At 48.7% G+C, this 19,165-nt stretch overlaps 1 protein-coding gene across 3 annotated transcripts in view; it reads right to left on the bottom strand.

The window, feature by feature from the left end:
• The window catches only part of KIRREL3 (kirre like nephrin family adhesion molecule 3), a 321,962-nt gene that overhangs the window by 78,721 nt on the left and 224,076 nt on the right, over positions 1 to 19,165 (bottom strand). For all 3 annotated transcript variants that reach the window (XM_068659552.1, XM_068659554.1, XM_068659555.1), the window contains 2 exons: positions 3,596 to 3,745; positions 1,404 to 1,553 (listed from right to left, as the gene is read on the bottom strand). In XM_068659552.1, the coding sequence (XP_068515653.1) occupies positions 1,404 to 1,553; positions 3,596 to 3,745 (300 nt within the window). The remainder of the gene's footprint in view (positions 1 to 1,403; positions 1,554 to 3,595; positions 3,746 to 19,165) is intronic.

Below are 19,165 nucleotides of genomic sequence, written 5' to 3'. Positions count from 1 at the left end.
TTGATCCACAAAAACATCTCTCTGCTCAATCAATGCTCCGCAGCAGCTCAGAGCGCTGACGTACGCCTGTGCACCCTGGGACTAAATTAGTTTTGAAATCTTTAGCTCTAATTAAATAACATTATTTCTTTTGTCTGGCTCCAGCAACGTCTTCCGACTTCGCAGCAGAAGGAGGCAGCCCTGGTGAGGGAAGGGAAGGCAGCACAGCTTGCGGAGGTTGACGGTGAGTGAGGAAGCCTCACCGGCAGCCCTGTGCCACTCTCCCATTTATTTCCAGGCTTTGCTCATGCATGTCAGAACTCAGAGCTGCTGAGAAGAGTTCACGGAGCAGAAGGCTGGATCGAACAGAAATCGTCATCGTCGGTGGGGGCAGGGAGGGAGGAGGCAGTGGCTGGGGGGGTTTGGGGACAGGGAGCTGTGCAGGGTGGCACAGGGAGAAGATCAAATGGAGGGGATACTACAAACCCAAAGTTACAGCTCGTTTTCTTGGCGGTGCACGGACTCCTGTGAGGTATGCCTGCATCCAACACTCCATCTTTAATTCGCTTCTTTGGCTGCTTAGCGCTAATTAGCATTGAGCTGACTAAAGCCACTAAAACTCTTGGTTTGCATCCTACAATATTTTCCCCCCAAAATTAACTAAGAAAATGACAACAGGTTGTTGGTGACAAAACAAACCCAAACTTTAATTTTAACAAACCTAAAAACCGTCAATACCTTCACTTTGGACTTCAATAATCAGGATATATATCTGGAAGCAATATAGACAGAAAACACTGTTTTACGTTCAGGATTTTCAAGAAAAACAACATTTGCATTCATTTCTCTGAAGCCACATCCATACTGGGAAGTTTCACTGGTCCAGCCTGCCTTTTCCCAGCACTCCTGAAAAGCACCCAACACACTTTTCCAACCTGTCAACAAAGCCCCTTTTCCAGCTCCCACCCAACAAGGGGCTTTGTAAGATGCTGGGAGCAGCCTCCTGTTTGCAGTCCCATGCTCCATTCTGTTGTGCTGCTCACGGGAAAGATTAATCACCAACAAGTGCACAATGATAAGAGATCCAGTAGGAAAACCAACTTTTCCTCCTGGTCCTGCACACAACAGCATCACAGCCAGGGCACAGCGTAATGCGCTGATGCCACTGACACCCCTCATGGCCTTAAATTTGTGTATGTGCCCTCCTGAAGGGGCACCTGGATTTGGAGCTGCAGTACCAAACACCGTGCCCATCCCAGCAATGCTCTGCTCCCTGAACACCTTCCTTTGCTCCTGAAATCACGAAGCATTACTCTCACAATGGGCTCTTTTCCAGTCATCTTGATTTAACAACACAACATTTTGCATCCGCGAGGACAGAAAACCCTCAAATAAGCTCCGAGTGATGGTGAGGCTGGACTTACCGAGAACGGTCAGCCGGGCAGGTCGGGATCGGATGGCTGCTTGGATGGCCTGACATTCATAGACAGCGTCATCTTGGAGATCAGCTCTCAGGATTTTCAAGTGATGCTCTCCAGACAGATGGTCTCCTACGACCAGATAGCGTGGGTAGCCTGTTGGATGCAAAGCATGAGTCAGAGGAGCCCAAAAATGAAGGGCAGACAATGTGGGGGTAGAGCCCCAGCCTTCCCATCACACCAGCAGCTTCATCCCCTCCGTGGCAGCCAGCCCAAACAGACAGAGAGGCCTCCCAAAGCTCAGGAAGAGACTGCAGGTTTTGACCTAGCTCTTCAGAAAGGAAGCCCTGATGATGAGCATTAAGCTGAAATCCCTAGCAAAAGGATGGGATTTGCATAGCCCGGGGTTTGCCTCTATTTTCAGAGGGGCAACGTGCCCAGCTGCAGGTGGAGCAAGGCTTCTGCTGGGCTGCGAGATGGGCCAAACCTGACCTTGGGCCACCCTTACAAAGCCATGCGACAGCTAAAAGTCACCGTGCGAACATCAGCCTGCTACTGGGGCTGCTCACCAGGATGCAAGCACAGCCCATGCTTCGGGGCCAGCTCTTCTGCCACCTCCGGCTCCTGCAAGCCATGCCACAGCATATCTTGAATTCCTTACGTCAGATTTTTACACACATACTTGGGTTGAAACCCTGAGATATTTCCACTATTAGGTCTGTGTAAAGGTTGGGCAGGGGTCTCCCTTCACGTGGGTCAGCGAGACACCTGACAGGGCTGGGAAGGATGCTGCCATCAGCGCATCCCTCCGCCTGCTGGTGATTAATGCGCTGGGGACTGTAGGCAGCCTGGCACACTCTCGTGTTTTTGTTGTTTCGCAAGCTATCAACAGCAGGATTTGCTCTCCTGAACCGCGAGAAATACAAATGATGGGTTTGTTTGTATTTAGCTAATTAGATGACTGGCTGAGCTGGTATCGTGCAAGCTGGCAGTTCCTCCTGCTAAAGCAGCCCCAGCTCTGTTAATTGTGGAAGTCATTCACATGAGCCACGTACTTCAGTGGAGCTGTTGTCACCCGTCCATGTTGCAAGGTCTTGTAGGGAGAGATCAGCTCTCTAATGTATGGAAAAGTTGTGGCACTGAGCTTTGAAAAACATTTGAAGAGGGGACTGCTCACTCAGTCAAGTCTGAGAAATGAGTAATTATACATTCAAAAACAAAAAACAAAAATACAAAACGCAAAAAAACACCACAAACAAACAAGCAAATAAAAAAAGGAAAAAGCAGGCATTGCACTTGAGAGAAGAGCAGGGTCCCTGGAGACCAAGAAACCTGATTCCTCCCCTGGTTTCTGGCTGCTGCTGCTTTACGTGCTGCAAACTCTTGGAGCTTCCCCAGGCTCTGCACAGTCCCTGCAAGGGCTTGGCACCCTCGCAGGCTTCTGACTCTAGAATGCCCATTTCCCCTTAGTTTTGGGGAATATTAAAAAAAATTAAATCAGCAAAATATATGGACTAAACTGGATCCCTTCTCCACATTTGCTTCAGGCTTCTCCAGGTGCAGTAAAGCCACTCATCACAATGCACGCGTAGGATTAAATAACAAGAAGTCTGGGGAATTTTGTGACCAAACTGTAATTTGCCAGAAGTACAGCTTAAGGAAGCCACAAGTGCTTGTGGGCTCCACTGGATCTCAATAAGTACATTTAACCAAAGCAAAGGCTTTTGTTTTGAGAATGCCAAAACAGGCACTTTCAATGTTTATGAAGCATTTCAGACGGCATTTTGGAAACAGGACATTTGTTTCGAAAAACCAACCCAAACCAAAGCAAGGCTTTCCAAAGGTCACACCTGTGGGAGACCAACTGTTTAGCTTCGAGCGGGAATAAAAGTTTTTGTTTATTCCAAGTTTTGACACTTGTGTTTGGGCTAGCTGGAGGGTTTTGCAGTTCAAATGAAAACACTCATTATTCTCAAAACAAATATTTGTTCTGAAGCTGTTAAAGAGAAACTGAAGCCAGCTTTCAATTGCTCTAAGCATTTCTTTTCTTTTTCCTTAAAAAGAGGTCTTCTTTAAACAAAATATCTCTTACCCTTATAGTGTTTTTTAATTAATTATGACTTTGGGGTGGGGGGTAGCAATGATTTACTCTACACAGGCAGCTTCTGCTGCCCCAGGATGGCAGTGCCATGACTTACTTGAGAGATCCCGTCCAACTCCAAGGGCAAGTCCGTCTTTGATCCACAGCACGATGCCATTGTACTCGGGGATGGCGCACAGCAGTGTCACGGGCTGCCCAGCAATCACCACCTGGTCCTGGGGCTGCTGCGTGAAGGAAGATGCTTGACCTGGAGAGAGGGGAGAGAAAGAGGGACAAGGCTGTCAGATTGCCAGGGTGGGTTCCAAAAAATTTACAATGAATTAAAAAAGCCCTGGCAAAGAGGTGCCAGGCATTTCCTCTAATTGTGTCATTCAGGATAGCAACTACTGTACTGGAGCTGTCATGATCTAAGGACAGAAGAGCAGCAGGCTCTCAGGAACCAGTGATATTTTGTATTACAAGGGGACACCGGTCCTCTGCTCTCCTCTTCCCCTTCATGCACTCCCTTAAACCAGGATGCACAGCTGAGAACCTGCTACAAACCACAGCAACTCAGAAGATCTGCCTGCCGCTCTCCCCTCTGCTCCCAGGCCCCCAGTGCGACCCTCTGGTACGTGTCAGGGGCTTCACACACATCAGGGGATGAAAGGACGCAGCAGCCCTGCTTCAGCGCTGCCGTTTGCTGAAGTTTCAGCTTCAGTCTCACAAGACACACAAAGCTAAGCAGCCAAGCTCTTAGGGATGACAACCCCCAAATGCAGTGGTTTAGCACGGCTCTCTTCTCACTTCCACACCCTGAAGGAGGCAGTAATAGTTTGAAGCCCCTAGGACATCTCCTGCCATGGCTGAGATGTCTCACACCTCCGGAGGAGGTGAAACTTCTCATTTTCCACAAAAAGCATGCTGATTCATGGTAACCTATTTCACATCAGGGTGTGCTAAGTGCTGGCATTATGCTTTATTTTCTCTCTTTGAAATCCATCAAAATTCCTTGGCTTTGTCATGACTGAAAACCATTCCAAGTGTCAAGTCCTTCTGTTTTTTTCCCCAGAACAAGTGCTTCACTTTCCAGCCAGATGAGGTGCAAACCCAGGTGCCCATATGCAGCCCACCTCTGGTGTTCGATGCAGGCTGGGCACGTGTCTTGCAAAGAAAATTGTGCAAAAGCAAGAACAAATGCTGGCAAAGCATCCCTAAACCAAATGTGGGCTATCTTAGAGAGACAGTTTGAGTGTTAGCACATGGATGTAGTGCTGCTGTCTGATGCTGGAAGGCCTTAAATGCAAAGGCAATTCAGTATGTATTCAATTATCAGTATACATCAATCCAATATCTGCTCATTGGGGTCTCCTTTGTGTTAGCTATTTGATGAGCATCTGAGAAGTGCTGCTGGCTTACCAGTGCTTAAAGTCCCGCTCTTCCTCTGGATATGGAGAGATCTGAAAAGGGAGAAGTTGGGAGAGAGTGCACTGACTGGATTGCAACTCGCTGTATTGCCCTGGAGGTTTTAAAGATCAGGAGCCTTGCTGCGTGTGAATTATCGCCCTGAAACAGGCACAGAACAAGAAGCCCACACCCGCCAACTGAACGGCAGCTCAATACGCTGTGTCGCGCCGGGCTGCAGAAAAAGTTGCTCTTTAAAATCAATGTGTTAAAACCAGGACAGTCTCCACGCGAACCACCCTAAATCAATTCAATCCTAATTTACATTAACTCAATTTAATCATTGACTGATGATTAATCCTAAACCAAGGTTAAGTGTGACACAAGTTCTTGCAACTAAACTTGTTTTCAAATGAGTTGTTAGGCATTGCCTACAGGGCAAAACTGCAAAGCTCAATCATTTTCTAACTTGTGCAGTTAAACCAATGTAAGCCCCCATGTGAATGCTTATATTTCATTTAATTTATTGCAGCTTAACTTAAACATGTTCCTAGCCAGCTGAAGATGTGCAGGAAGGAGCACAGGCATCCTTTCTGGATTTCTACCCACGTATATACAACTGGTTAAAAAGCTCCCCGAATATCTTGGCAAATCCAGGAACATGTCGAGCACCATATTCCCAGGGATTTCAGGAGCCCCATCCCCTCCAGCACCCGCATACTTGCAGAGAAGTCTGATTTTCATCACCAGTGCTCCTGTAGGTCACGGTCATGCATGCTCAACAGGATGGGTCTGCTGCAGAGTGGTACCCCACACCAGCAGCCTCAGGAGATGCCACATGCTGCAAGGCACGTGGGCCTCCAACACTAGCAGAAACTCTTGCTCTTCTGAACTGGGATTTAGAAACTTCATAGGAAACATTAATCAGCTCTATATTCTATTCAGACTCACAAGGACAGCTGCTACTGAAATAATAGGAAAAGCAGGGATGGGAGAGAGAAAATTAGGAAAGGAAGCAGAAAAAAGTGAGCATTTTGCCTTTTTTATATTTTTTTATTTTCCACCCGCTAACTATGTTTTCACGGCTCACTCCGTAATCTTGACAATTCTCAAGGCAAGCCGGGCAAGCAGGGACAGTGCCAGAACGCAGTAATAACCAAAAAAGATTGTTTTATCGGCAAGAATTATCAGGTTGTCAGCTGGGAGCTGCAAGAGTCGTAATGAGAAAGCAGAAACACAAAGTGGTGTCCATGCCCTCTGAAAATGTCCATTAAGCAGAGGTTTCATTTGGTAATTGCTGTTGGAAATGAAGCCTCCCCCCCTCCCGCTTTTTTTTTCTTTTTCCTTTCTTGATCTGTCTTAGAGAGCAGCTGATGACCATGGAAAATTAGAGCGAGAACATGGCATATGTCTCCTGTCTTTTCCTTCCCTCTGTTTGTTCAGTGTGAAAAATTGTCACTTGAAACCCTTTTTAGTCCAAGGCTCCATCTTGGCTATAAATGTTACAGGCTCAGCCTTGGTCACAGGAGAGGAGAGAAGAGGGTAAGGACGTTAAGAGCATTACCTGGCCCAGTCCCTGCTCCACAGCAGGATCACTGCTCCCTAAATCAGAGATAAAAAAGCTAAAAAAAAAAAAAAAAGGTACCAAAAGGCAGAGCTTGACTCACTTTCAAATCAGCTTAAAGTCTGATTACTGGGTTTAACTGGGTTTGGAAGATCAGAGACCTGTTCACGTTACAGCTTTCAGCAGTCTTATATCTTAATGTCAAAGGAGCAAGTAATTTGCAGAAAAGTTTTAAGGGAGATAAGACACTTGACAGAAAATAGCTGAGAAGGGGGAAATTGGGAAAGGATGATTTACAAATGCAGGTTGAGTGGTTTCATCTACAAGAAGCACTGAGATACTTCAGTTTGTCGGTGCTTTGGCTTCAGAGCAGGGTTCTGTGACTCCAAGGACAAAACAAAACAAAACGAACATTTCATCATCACACAATGCTATGGGTCCACAAGAAGATGTATTTTCCAGAGGTTTTCCATACACTTCCTGGACACCAAATAGGGCAGTAGCAAACAAACAAACAAACAAAAAAAAACAAACAAACAACCGTCTTAAATTTAAACCAAATCCCAATTCAAATCCTTGCAGAGACTGGAATTAAGACCACAGCACGTGTGGGCAAGCCACCAAACACCGCTCTCACTGGAAGCACCCTGCTCCTCCACAATGCCCACGGCTCCCCATTTCCAGCCTCCAGGAGACATCTCCACCACCTTAGCCCAGCCTAGAGAGCCAGTTTGCTTCCACACCTCGTTTTCCTTTTTTCAAGAAGAATGGAAGACTTTCAAAGGGCGAAACAAGCCCATCGATGCTCAACTTCCCACAAGCACCATGGGTAGAAGCACGGCACTGGTTCTTCCTCCTCCCCCGATCATCCACACATGTCTTCTGCTTTTCAGGGGAGATGCACTGAGCAGAAGCAAATGTTAGGACCCTGAATTCATTGTTGATATTTTTTTCCCCTTTAAGAAAAGCAAACAGATATGCAAATGTGATGCTAACCCTGCCTCTTGGCCATGTTCCAGTGTGATGGCAAAGCTGGAGCCTGCCGGGGCAGGCTGTCAGCAGCAGGGAGGTCTGCTGCTGGGGGGCTTTGGTGCCAGAGAAGGTGCAGGGAATCGATCCCTGAGTCTCATCTCCTCCTGCCTGCTGGCTTTGCTTTGCACCCTGAGGAGCTGTTTACAGCCCCAGCCTACAGCATGAGCTGCTTTGGCTGGCCCTGTGGTCTCCTCCTGCCTTCCTGGAGGAAGACTCTCTAAAACAAAAGCAGGGGACACTTCTGCAGCTATTGTAATCCTAAATGCCAGGAACAAAACGGAGAATAAAGGACCTACTGTGAACAGCGAGCAGGCAGTAATGCTAACCCTGCTTTCAAAAATCACAAGCGGGGCCTTATGAAGTCACAACCATGTCATAAAAGTGTAAGAAAGAAAGAGAGAGAGAAAAGAGAACCACTTTAGAACTCTTTATATTTCCTTAATGGATTTTGCACCTGTGGCTCCTGCTTTTCAGTGTTTCTCTCTAACGTTGCCTTGTTCTTTCAAACAAAAGCTGAGGCTATTATGTCTGTGATTTCCAAGGGAAATCACACCACCACTGACGCAGCATTTCCAGGAGTCCCAGTGCCCCGCATCGTGAGAAAGACCCAAATCCCAAATCCCATTTTACAACCCAGAGGATTCAGGGAGGCACCTGCACGAGGACACCATCAAGGCCATCCACGACAGAGCAGGACCTTGAAGCTCCTTCACCACCAAGGCCCAGAGCAGTGATCGGCTTTCTAAGCCCTCTGAAGACTCCAATCTGTTTGCAAGAGTTCTTGCCTGAATTATTTCAACTTGTAGCCTCCTGTGTAAAAAACGGCCTGCCTGCAGACAACGTGCTGTAAGAAGAGAGGAGGCAAGTGGGAACAGCAGATAGTTAAATTTTCATTACCCAAGAGAAGAGAGTATTGTAATAAGAAGCAAGGGACTTAGAGCGGGAACAATGACTCATTAGAAACGGAGACACCATGGCTCCTTTTATGTAAGCGGAGCTTTGAATTTTCATTGTGTTTTGAAAAGAATTATCTCTTTTTGTTGAAGAGGGGATGGAAGTGGTGAAGGAGGCCTCTGAAGCGCCTGGTAAAGATGTAACTTTTTAGCAATGACTGGGGGTGACTGAGGGACGTTGCCCTTGTCCCACCAGGCTGGGAGCTGATCCTGCCCTTGGTGTGGAGCTGCAGGATGTGTGGCGAGCACGGGGCTGGCCTGCCTCAGTGCAGGGGAGCTGAAGGCCGAGCACTACACCAGGAGGCCCCTCTTTGGGACGTCAGGGCATCACGCCAACAAGCACCTGCCTGGAAGTCATGGCATTTCAGCCCATCACAGGGTTGGTTGCTCCGGGACAACAACATGATGCCTGAAGCTGGAGCTGTCTAGGAGCAGGGCTGGGAAGGCAGGATGGCTGACAGGGAACTGTCTCCACACCTGCCCCACGCAGCTCCTGGTATCGATCCTGGGACAAATGCATTGGTTCTGCTCATGCAGACGGGTCCTCCTCTGGGAGCCAAGGACAACAGACTCCCTGCATAAGGCCCATCACGCTTTAAAACACATGCCTGTATTGATTTTTAGATGGCTAGGAAAGGCAAGCAGACAAAAGCGGTACATTATTTACAGTGCTCTCAGGAGTCGTCAGTCACGGGGAAGCACGGCACGAGCAGGGAGAGCTGCACGGGCGCCACGGTCCCTCATCACCACCTTGCCTGTCTCCAGGTCCCCCCCAGTGCAGTGCCCATGGAAAGCATCCCCAAGGATGCTCTGGGACACAGCAAGGATTTCCCCAGCCAGGGACCAAGACAAGCTCTCCTTGCACCTCCAGAGGAGCTCCCCAGGCAGGAGCAGTTGAATCCCACCAGTGAAGCTGTGCATGCAATCTGGGGCAAGGAGACCTGGAGCAGCCCCCCGAGGGAGGGACACTTGCTGGTGATGGCCAGAGCCATGTCTTGCACTTCTCTGCTGCTTCCTGGGAGGAAAATAACCGTAGCTTGAGCTCCTCACTTGCATAATGCTTTCTGTTATTTTATTTTGTTTCCCTGGGGGGGGGGGGGAGGGTGAAGGAGGATGGGGAAGAGGAATCTGCTTGAACAAAAATGTCAGTTTGGCCTTTTTTAGTTTGACTACGCAAGTCCAGCTCACGTAGCTTCAGTACTCCTGATGTTGCTGAATTATTCAATTTGAAGGAAAAAAACCACCCCCCAGTCAACGAATGAATCAGCTGTGCGGAAAGGCAAGTGTAGCCTACTTCTTGCAGGCCAGCCAGGACCTGGAGCTATTTATGCCCCCTCTCCTGTGGCCATGGGTGCCAGGCAGGGAGCTGGGCTTGGTCCCTGCTCACCCGCCGGAGAGGTGTCACCCGTCTTCCCCTTGGAGTGAGCACAGCAATGAAGGGGCTGCAAAGCCAAACCAAACCCATGCCGGGTGAGGGTGCCAGCGTGGAGTTTGGGGACAATGCTCAGCTTGTCAGCTTTGCCTCAGTGTAACCCTTTGCCTCCCAGCTCCAAGCCAGCCTGAGCTCATCCTGCAGTGATGTCAGATATTTCCCTAATGCTGCTTAGAGAAGAAACATCAGCGTCCCACTGTGTCCACTAAGCAGCTTCAAACAGGAGACAAAGAAATTCTGAATAAGATATTAGACCTTTTAGAATCTTTTTGTCTATTAGTCACACAGGCGAGAGATCTGAACTATCGAGTATTGCACTTGCTTTGATACCCACACGAAATCCCAATACTGCTTTCAAAGTCACTGTGAGTAGTTTGATCAGCCATGCAGAAAGGGCTTAAATGTCATCGTCTGCTCTGTTATTAGCTACCAATTGGGAAAGGTGTAAGAGTATACTTACTGAGGGATATTTATTGGCAACCTCCTCCCAGCACCAGCTCTGAGAATTACCTCTTGTGAGATTAAATGCCTGTTCTTGGTAGCTGCGCTGATAGAAAACAAACTAATGGGCTGCATCGAGGAAGGAAAAATAAGCTGTTCCCAAAAAGCAATGTTCAGGTGACCTTAGGGACTAGATTGCACTGAATATTCAGGTGCAGGACATGTGGCTCCTGGCCCTTCTGCTCCAACAACCTGGCAAATAGCTGCTGCCCAGATAAAGCAGGGCCCGTAGGAAGAACTGTTATCTTCTGTTAGACAAGCTGACGGAGCTGGGAAAAAAAGAAAGAGATGAGCTTTGGGGTGCGAAGGACTTTTGCTGGCTTGGAGATAGAAGCAGCAAACTGAATTAGGTGGCGTTTTGCCACTGGGGCCAGCACGCTGCAGGATCCTTGTCGTGGCTGCCTCGGAGCTGGTTCGCTCCTGTGGCAGGGGATGCAGGGAGGCTTTGCAAGGGGCAGAGCTCACTGCACAACCAAAGCTAACAGCAGAAAGGAGAGGTGCATACACAGTGCAAAGCGCCCTGTCTTGCTCTTGTTAGCAGAGAGGAAGAGATTTCCTCCCATTGATCCACCTGGAGGCTCCAGCTCCGGCTGAAAATTGCCAGCGACTCCACGAAGTGTTTAGTTATCAGTGCTCCCGAGGGGAATAATAAATTACCATTTGCTCTTCTGTCAAGGTGTAGCTGTCCTGGCACGGCTCCACAGCAGCCGTACCGACACATGAGGGAGGGAGCTGTGAGAAGAAAAGGTGATGCCTCAGTACCCCCTGCCAAGCCAGCATCCTGGTACCTACGGATGCTTTCCTGATGCTCACCACGTGCAGCTGACCAGCGGGGCTTGCTGAGGGGTCAGCAGATGCTCAGCTGCAGGAGCCTTGCACAGATACACAATGAACTCCCTACAAGCACCGCTTTAATGCACAGAAGAGAAAAAGAGACTTTCCCATCTGAAATAACAGCTAACGCCCAAAGTGTTTGCACTCCCCAAATCTTCCTGATAAAATCCTTTAGGATTTTATAAAAAACTTTAGGATTTTATCCCATGTGACCTGATATGTCTCAGCCCTGGCTTACACCCAGTCAAGGTGGGTGTACCTTACCTTAGCCTACCCTCTGCTCCCAGGTCGGGGCTGCTCTCTTGAAATACAGCCCCATAAATCTTGTCTCATCCTCTAGTTAGAGGGTGTCCTGGTTTCAGTTAGCACAGAATTAATTTTCTTCCTAGTAGCTGGTGGAATGCTGTGTTTTGGCTTAGGATGAGAAGAGTGCTGATAACACCCCGATGCTTTAATTGTTGCAGAGCAGTGCTTATACTAAGCCAAGGACATCTCAGCCTTTTGCTTTGTCCTGCCAACGGGCAGGCTGGGGGTGCAGTAAGAGCTGGGAGGGGACAGACCCAGGACAGGTGACCCAAACTAGCCAAAGGGGTATTCCATACCATCTGACGTCATGCTAAACAATATATAGGGGTGGCTAGCTGGGGGGAAGGGGCCGGACTGCTCGGGGTTAGGCTGGGCATCGGTCAGCGAGTGGTGAGCAATTGCGTTGTGCATCACTTGTTTGTACATACTATTATTACTTTCCTATTATCACCATTGTATTATTATTGTTATTATTTTTATTATTATTTTGTTATTATTATTTTCCTGTCTTATTAAACTGTCTTTATCTCAACTCACGGGCTTCACTTTCCATTTCTCTCCCCCGTCCCAGAGAGGGAGGGGGGAGGGTGAGCGAACGGCTGCGTGGTGTTTAGCTGCCAGCCGGGTTAAACCACGACAGCCTTTTTGGCGCCCAACGTGGGGCACGAAAGGTTGAGATAACGGCAGATCTGACCAGAGTGTGTTAAACTAAAATTGGTGTAAGGATTAGACCTGCTTAATAGTCACTTGTCATGATGCTGATTGCTTTAATCTCAACTCTGCTGCGCCTGTTTTCCAAATTGAGTATTATAGTACATTATTTTCCGTATTTGCTCTCTGTCGTGTTGTTTATCCTCTCCGGGCCCTGGTTTCAGAGCATTATGGTGCTGTGTGTTGTAGCAATGGCTTATGAGACGATAAGATACCTGGTCATGACTCTAACTTGTTATTTGTATTCAGTAACATCGTCGACTCTGTACTTTGGAAACAGTATCTTGGAAACTGTTAGCAATTATACCTATTGTTTTTTTCCATTAGGGAGTCAATCTGTGGAGGGGAAAGGGGAGGATATTTTTCCTTACTTGCTTACTCTCCCTTTCTCCTTCACCACCCCTGTATCCTCCTGGGTCACTCTGCCTTCCTCCTTCACCACCCTCTTATCCCCTGAGCTTGTCACAATAGCTCTCCAAGATATTGAATATTTCTGGAATACTCAGAGTACCATAGTCTTGTTGTTCTGCCTCATGAATGCACTTCAGATTCTGCTTATAGTTAAACAACTACTTGGGAAGCTCTTCCGGAGATGTGCCCGGAGGCAGGATAGTTGTGGGTGGCAGGGAGTATGGGCGGATATGGGCAGGCATCTAGAGCAGTTGGCACCCCCAGTGTGTTGGAAATTCACCCCTGAACAATGGCAAAATCCTCAAAAACTGGCAGAATGCTTGAAAAAAAGGTGTCATGATTCTGGCAGTTCTAAAGTAACACAAATCATTGTAACGTGCTGGGGCCTGGCTCATGCCTATCGAGCTGCCATTGATACTGCTATCAACTTAGTGACAGACCCTGCGGCCACTCCAAGCCCTGTGACAGATCCAACGGCCACTGTGACCCCTACGGTGGACTCGGCAGCCGCTCCAGCTCCGGTTCCTGCAGCCGCTCCAGTCCCAGCTCCTGCAGCCGCTCCAGTTCCAGCTCCTGCAGCCGCTCCAGCTCCAGCTCCTGCAGCCGCTCCAGCTCCAGCTCCTGCAGCCGCTCCAGTTCCAGCTCCTGCAGCCGCTCCAGCTCCAGCTCCTGCAGCCGCTCCAGTTACAGCTCCTGCAGCCGCTCCAGCTCCAGCTCCTGCAGCCGCTCCAGTCCCAGTTCCTGCAACTTCTCCAGTCCCAGCTCCTGAAGCTGCTCCAGTCCCAGCTCCTGCAGCCACTCCAGCTCCAGCTCCTGCAGCCGCTCCAGCTCCAGCTCCTGCAGCCGCTCCAGCTCCAGCTCCTACTGCTGCTCCAGTCCCAGCTCCTGCAACTGCTCCAGCTCCGGCAGCCGCTCCAGCTCCTGTGGCCGTGTCAGAGAAACGAGCTGTAGCAGTGCAAGTTGACCCTGCAGAGGGTATTCCAATCCCTGTAATGGGGTCAGAGAAACGAGCTGTAGCAGTGCAAGCTGCCCCTGCAGAGGGCATTCCAATCCCTGTGGCAGACCCTGTAACAAAGTCAGAGAAACGAGCAGTAGCAGTGCAAGCTGCCCCTGTAGAGAAGGTGAAAATATGGTACAGAAATTCAAGTCGTTTAGAACGCAGAGAGTCTTCTGCCAATCCAGGTAAGGCTTCTGCCAAAACTAAGTATAGAGATGACGAAGATGATGACGACGCTGGGCCATCAAGGATTCAGGAGGAGGAAGATGAGGATGCCGAAAGAGCAACAGTAACTACCCGAAGCCTAAACGAGCGCGAGCTACGAGATGTGCGAAAAGATTTTGGTCGCTGTATAGGTGAGCAGCTTGTCACCTGGCTGCTCCGGTGCTGGGACTCTGGAGCCAATTGTGTGGAATTAGACGGCAGGGAAGCCAGACGGTTGGGATCCCTTGCTCGAGACGCCGGCATTGACAAAGCAATTGCAGATGGAGCACGACCCACCAGCCTCTGGAGGCGTCTCCTCTCAGCTGTGAGGGAAAGGTATCCCTTCAAGGAAGATATTTTATGTGTACCAGGCAAGTGGACCACTATGGAGAAGGGAATCCAGTACCTGAGGGAATTAGCCGTACGGGAAGTGATTTATGAGGATCCAGACCAGACACAAACATCCAAAGATCCAGATGCAGTCAAGTGTACACGACCCATGTGGCGGAAGTTTGTACGGAGTGCACCATCATCATATGCCAGCTCATTGGCAGTAATGGCCTGGAAAGAGGATGAGGAACCCACAGTGGATGAAGCGGCTAAACAACTCCGGCAGTACGAAGAAAGTCTCTCCTCTTCCTTACAGGCCTGCGTCTCAGCTGTGGAGAAACTGTCTGAAGAGGTCCACCAACTTAAAGAGAATCTATCTTCCCCCCAACCTGAACCAACCAGTGTCCAACGACCGAAAGAGAACACCTGGGAGAAACTTTCTGAAAAGTTTCACCAACTTGAAGAGAGATTATTCTCCTCCGCACCTGTACAAAGCAGTGTCTCAGCTATCAGGGGTAGGCGTTCACCCACACAAGGAAGACGATATAGTGGGTACTCACCCCGTGCCACCCTGTGGTTTTACTTACGAGACCATGGAGAGGACATGAGGAAATGGGATGGAAAATCTACCGCGACCCTAGAGGCACGGGTACGTGAGTTGCAAAAGAAAACAATCAGGAAAAAAGGATTCTCCGAAAAGTTTGCTGCTCCAACTTCCAGCAGACAATCCTTCAAACACAGAAACGAAGAAGATTCTGACCAGGATTAGGGGGGCCCTGCCTCCAGCCAGGGGGAGGAAAGGGACAATCGAGTTTATTGGACTGTGTGGATTCGATGGCCTGGCACATCACGCGCACAGAAGTATAAGGCTTTAGTAGACACCGGTGCACAATGTACTATAATGCCATCGAGCTATAAAGGACCAGAGCCCATCTATATTTGTGGAGTGACAGGAGGATCTCAGCAGTTGACTGTATTGGAGGCTGAAGTAAGTCTGACTGGGAATGAGTGGGAAAAGCACCGCATTGTGACTGGCCCGGATGCTCCATGTATCCTTGGCATAGACTATCTTAGAAGAGGATATTGCAAGGACCCAAAAGGGTTCCGGTGGGCTTTTGGTATAGCTGCCTTAGAGACAGAGGGCATTAAACAATTATCTACCTTGCCTGGTCTCTCAGAGGACCCCTCTGTTGTGGGGTTGCTGAGGGTCGAAGAACAGCAAGTGCCAATTGCTACCACAACTGTGCACCGGCGGCAATATCGCACTAACCGAGACTCCCTGATTCCCATCCATAAGCTAATTCGTCAATTGGAGAGCCAAGGAGTGATCAGCAAGACCCATTCACCTTTCAATAGCCCCATATGGCCAGTGCGAAAGTCTAATGGCGAGTGGAGACTAACAGTGGACTATCGTGGCCTGAACGAAGTCACGCCACCACTGAGTGCTGCAGTGCCGGACATGCTGGAACTTCAGTATGAACTTGAATCGAGGGCAGCCAAGTGGTACGCCACAATTGATATCGCTAATGCATTTTTCTCCATCCCTCTAGCAGCAGAGTGCAGGCCACAATTTGCCTTCACTTGGAGGGGAGTCCAATATACTTGGAATAGGCTGCCCCAGGGGTGGAAACACAGCCCTACCATTTGCCATGGGCTGATCCAGTCTGCGCTAGAGCAGGGGGAAGCTCCTGAACACCTGCAGTACATCGATGACATTATTGTGTGGGGTGACACAGCAGAGGAAGTTTTCGAGAAAGGGAAGAAAATAGTCCAAATCCTTCTGAAAGCCGGTTTTGCCATAAAACAGAATAAAGTCAAAGGACCTGCACGAGAGATCCAGTTTTTAGGAATAAAATGGCAAGATGGACGTCGTCAAATCCCAATGGATGTGATCAACAAAATAACAGCTATGTCTCCACCAACTAACAAAAAAGAAACACAGACTTTCCTAGGTGTTGTGGGGTTTTGGAGAATGCACATCCCAAATTACAGTCTGATTGTAAACCCGCTCTACCAAGTAACCCGTAAGAAGAATGAGTTTGAATGGGGCCCTGAACAACGACAAGCCTTTGAACAAATCAAGCAGGAAATAGTCCATGCAGTAGCCCTTGGGCCAGTTCGAACAGGACCAGATGTAAAGAATGTGCTCTACACTGCAGCCGGGGAGAACGGCCCCACCTGGAGCCTCTGGCAGAAAGAACCTGGGGAAACTCGAGGTCGGCCCCTGGGGTTTTGGAGTCGGGAATACAGAGGATCTGAGGCCCGCTATACTCCAACTGAAAAGGAGATATTGGCAGCATATGAAGGAGTTCGATCTGCTTCGGAGGTGGTCGGTACTGAAGCGCAGCTCCTCCTAGCACCCCGATTGCCGGTACTAGGCTGGATGTTCAAGGGAAGGGTCCCCTCTACGCATCATGCAACTGATGCTACATGGAGCAAGTGGGTTGCACTGATTACTCAGCGGGCTCGAATAGGAAACCCCAGTCGCCCAGGAATATTGGAAGTGATCATGGACTGGCCAGAAGGCAAATACTTTGGGATATCATCAGAGGAGGAGGTGGGTCGTGCTGAAGAAGCCCCACTGTACAACCAGTTGCCAGAGAATGAAAAGAAATATGCCCTGTTCACTGATGGGTCCTGTCGTATTGTGGGGAAGCATCGGAGATGGAAGGCTGCTGTATGGAGTCCTACGCGACGAGTTGCAGAAGCTGCTGAGGGAGAAGGTGAATCGAGTCAGTTTGCAGAAGTGAAAGCCATTCAGCTGGCTTTAGACATTGCTGAACGAGAAAAATGGCCAGTTCTCTATCTCTACACCGATTCATGGATGGTAGCAAATGCCCTGTGGGGATGGTTACAGCAATGGAAGCAAAACAACTGGCAGCGTAGGGGCAAACCCATCTGGGCTGCTGCATTGTGGCAAGATATTGCTGCTCGGGTAGAGAACCTGGCTGTGAAAGTACGCCACGTAGATGCTCATGTGCCCAAGAATCGGGCTACTGAAGAACATCAAAACAACCAGCAGGTGGATCAGGCTGCTAAGATTGAAGTAGCTCAGGTGGACTTGGATTGGCAGCATAAAGGTGAATTATTTATAGCCCGATGGGCCCATGACACCTCAGGCCATCAAGGTAGAGACGCAACATACAGATGGGCTCGTGATCGAGGGGTGGACTTGACCATGGACGCTATAGCACAGGTTATTCATGACTGTGAAACATGTGCTGCAATCAAGCAAGCCAAACGGTCAAAGCCTCTTTGGTATGGAGGACGATGGCTGAAATATAAATATGGAGAGGCCTGGCAGATTGATTACATCACACTCCCTCAAACTCGCAATGGCAAGCGCCACGTACTTACAATGGTGGAAGCAACCACCGGATGGCTGGAAACATATCCTGTGCCTCATGCCACCGCCCGGAACACCATCCTGGGCCTTGAAAAGCAAGTCCTATGGCGACATGGCACCCCAGAAAGAATAGAATCAGACAATGGGACTCACTTCCGAAACAACCTTATAGACACTTGGGCCAAAGAACATGGTATTGAATGGGTGTATCACATCCCCTATCATGCACCAGCCTCCGGGAAAGTTGAACGATACAATGGCCTGTTAAAGACTACCTTGAAAGCAATGGGCGCTGGGACGTTCAAAAACTGGGATACGCATTTAGCAAAGGCCACCTGGTTAGTCAATACTAGGGGATCTACCAACCGAGCTGGACCTGCCCAATCAAACCTGTTACGTACTGTAGATGGGGATAAAGTTCCTGTAGTGCATGTAAAAAATATGCTGGGTAAAACAGTCTGGGCTACTCCTGCCTCAGGAAAAGGCAAACCTATTCGTGGAATTGTTTTCGCTCAGGGACCTGGATACACTTGGTGGGTGATGCAAAAGAACGGAGAGGTCCGGTGTGTACCTCAAGGAGATTTAATACTGGGTGAGAATAGCCCATGAACTGAATTGTACCATGTTAAATAGTATATTATACTGTATGTTATCACTACCATGATTACTATAGGTGACTAATTAGAATGTATAGAAAAGAGTGTAACCTGAGCATGACATAAATGGTATGGAATAAGGGGTGGATAGATGTCCTGGTTTCAGTTAGCACAGAATTAATTTTCTTCCTAGTAGCTGGTGGAATGCTGTGTTTTGGCTTAGGATGAGAAGAGTGCTGATAACACCCCGATGCTTTAATTGTTGCAGAGCAGTGCTTATACTAAGCCAAGGACATCTCAGCCTTTTGCTTTGTCCTGCCAACGGGCAGGCTGGGGGTGCAGTAAGAGCTGGGAGGGGACAGACCCAGGACAGGTGACCCAAACTAGCCAAAGGGGTATTCCATACCATCTGACGTCATGCTAAACAATATATAGGGGTGGCTAGCTGGGGGGAAGGGGCCGGACTGCTCGGGGTTAGGCTGGGCATCGGTCAGCGAGTGGTGAGCAATTGCGTTGTGCATCACTTGTTTGTACATACTATTATTACTTTCCTATTATCACCATTGTATTATTATTGTTATTATTTTTATTATTATTTTGTTATTATTATTTTCCTGTCTTATTAAACTGTCTTTATCTCAACTCACGGGCTTCACTTTCCATTTCTCTCCCCCGTCCCAGAGAGGGAGGGGGGAGGGTGAGCGAACGGCTGCGTGGTGTTTAGCTGCCAGCCGGGTTAAACCACGACAGAGGGCATGCAGGACACTTGTCTGTAGGACAACCAGAAGGATGTATAATCCATTTCACAAACGATTTGGAGATTTCAAAGCCTGGCTCAGCTCCCACAAAGAGCAGAAGCGGGAAGTTGTACAGTCTACAGGGCGGAAAATCAGACCAAAGAGCTTGCCCTGGGTTGCATGATGTTTCGCTTCCATCCTTGCCTTTCACAATCAGTTATCAAACGCTTTGAGTAGCAGAGAGAAATACAAAATGAAGAATCACTTCAGAACAGAAAATGCAGACTTTTAATACCAAAACTACTGCATGATTCTCCTCCCGTCTTCCAC

This window comes from Anas acuta, chromosome 23 (assembly GCF_963932015.1).
Source record: "Anas acuta chromosome 23, bAnaAcu1.1, whole genome shotgun sequence".
Taxonomy (NCBI): domain Eukaryota; kingdom Metazoa; phylum Chordata; class Aves; order Anseriformes; family Anatidae; genus Anas; species Anas acuta.
This window is presented reverse-complemented; position numbering and strand designations above follow the sequence as displayed.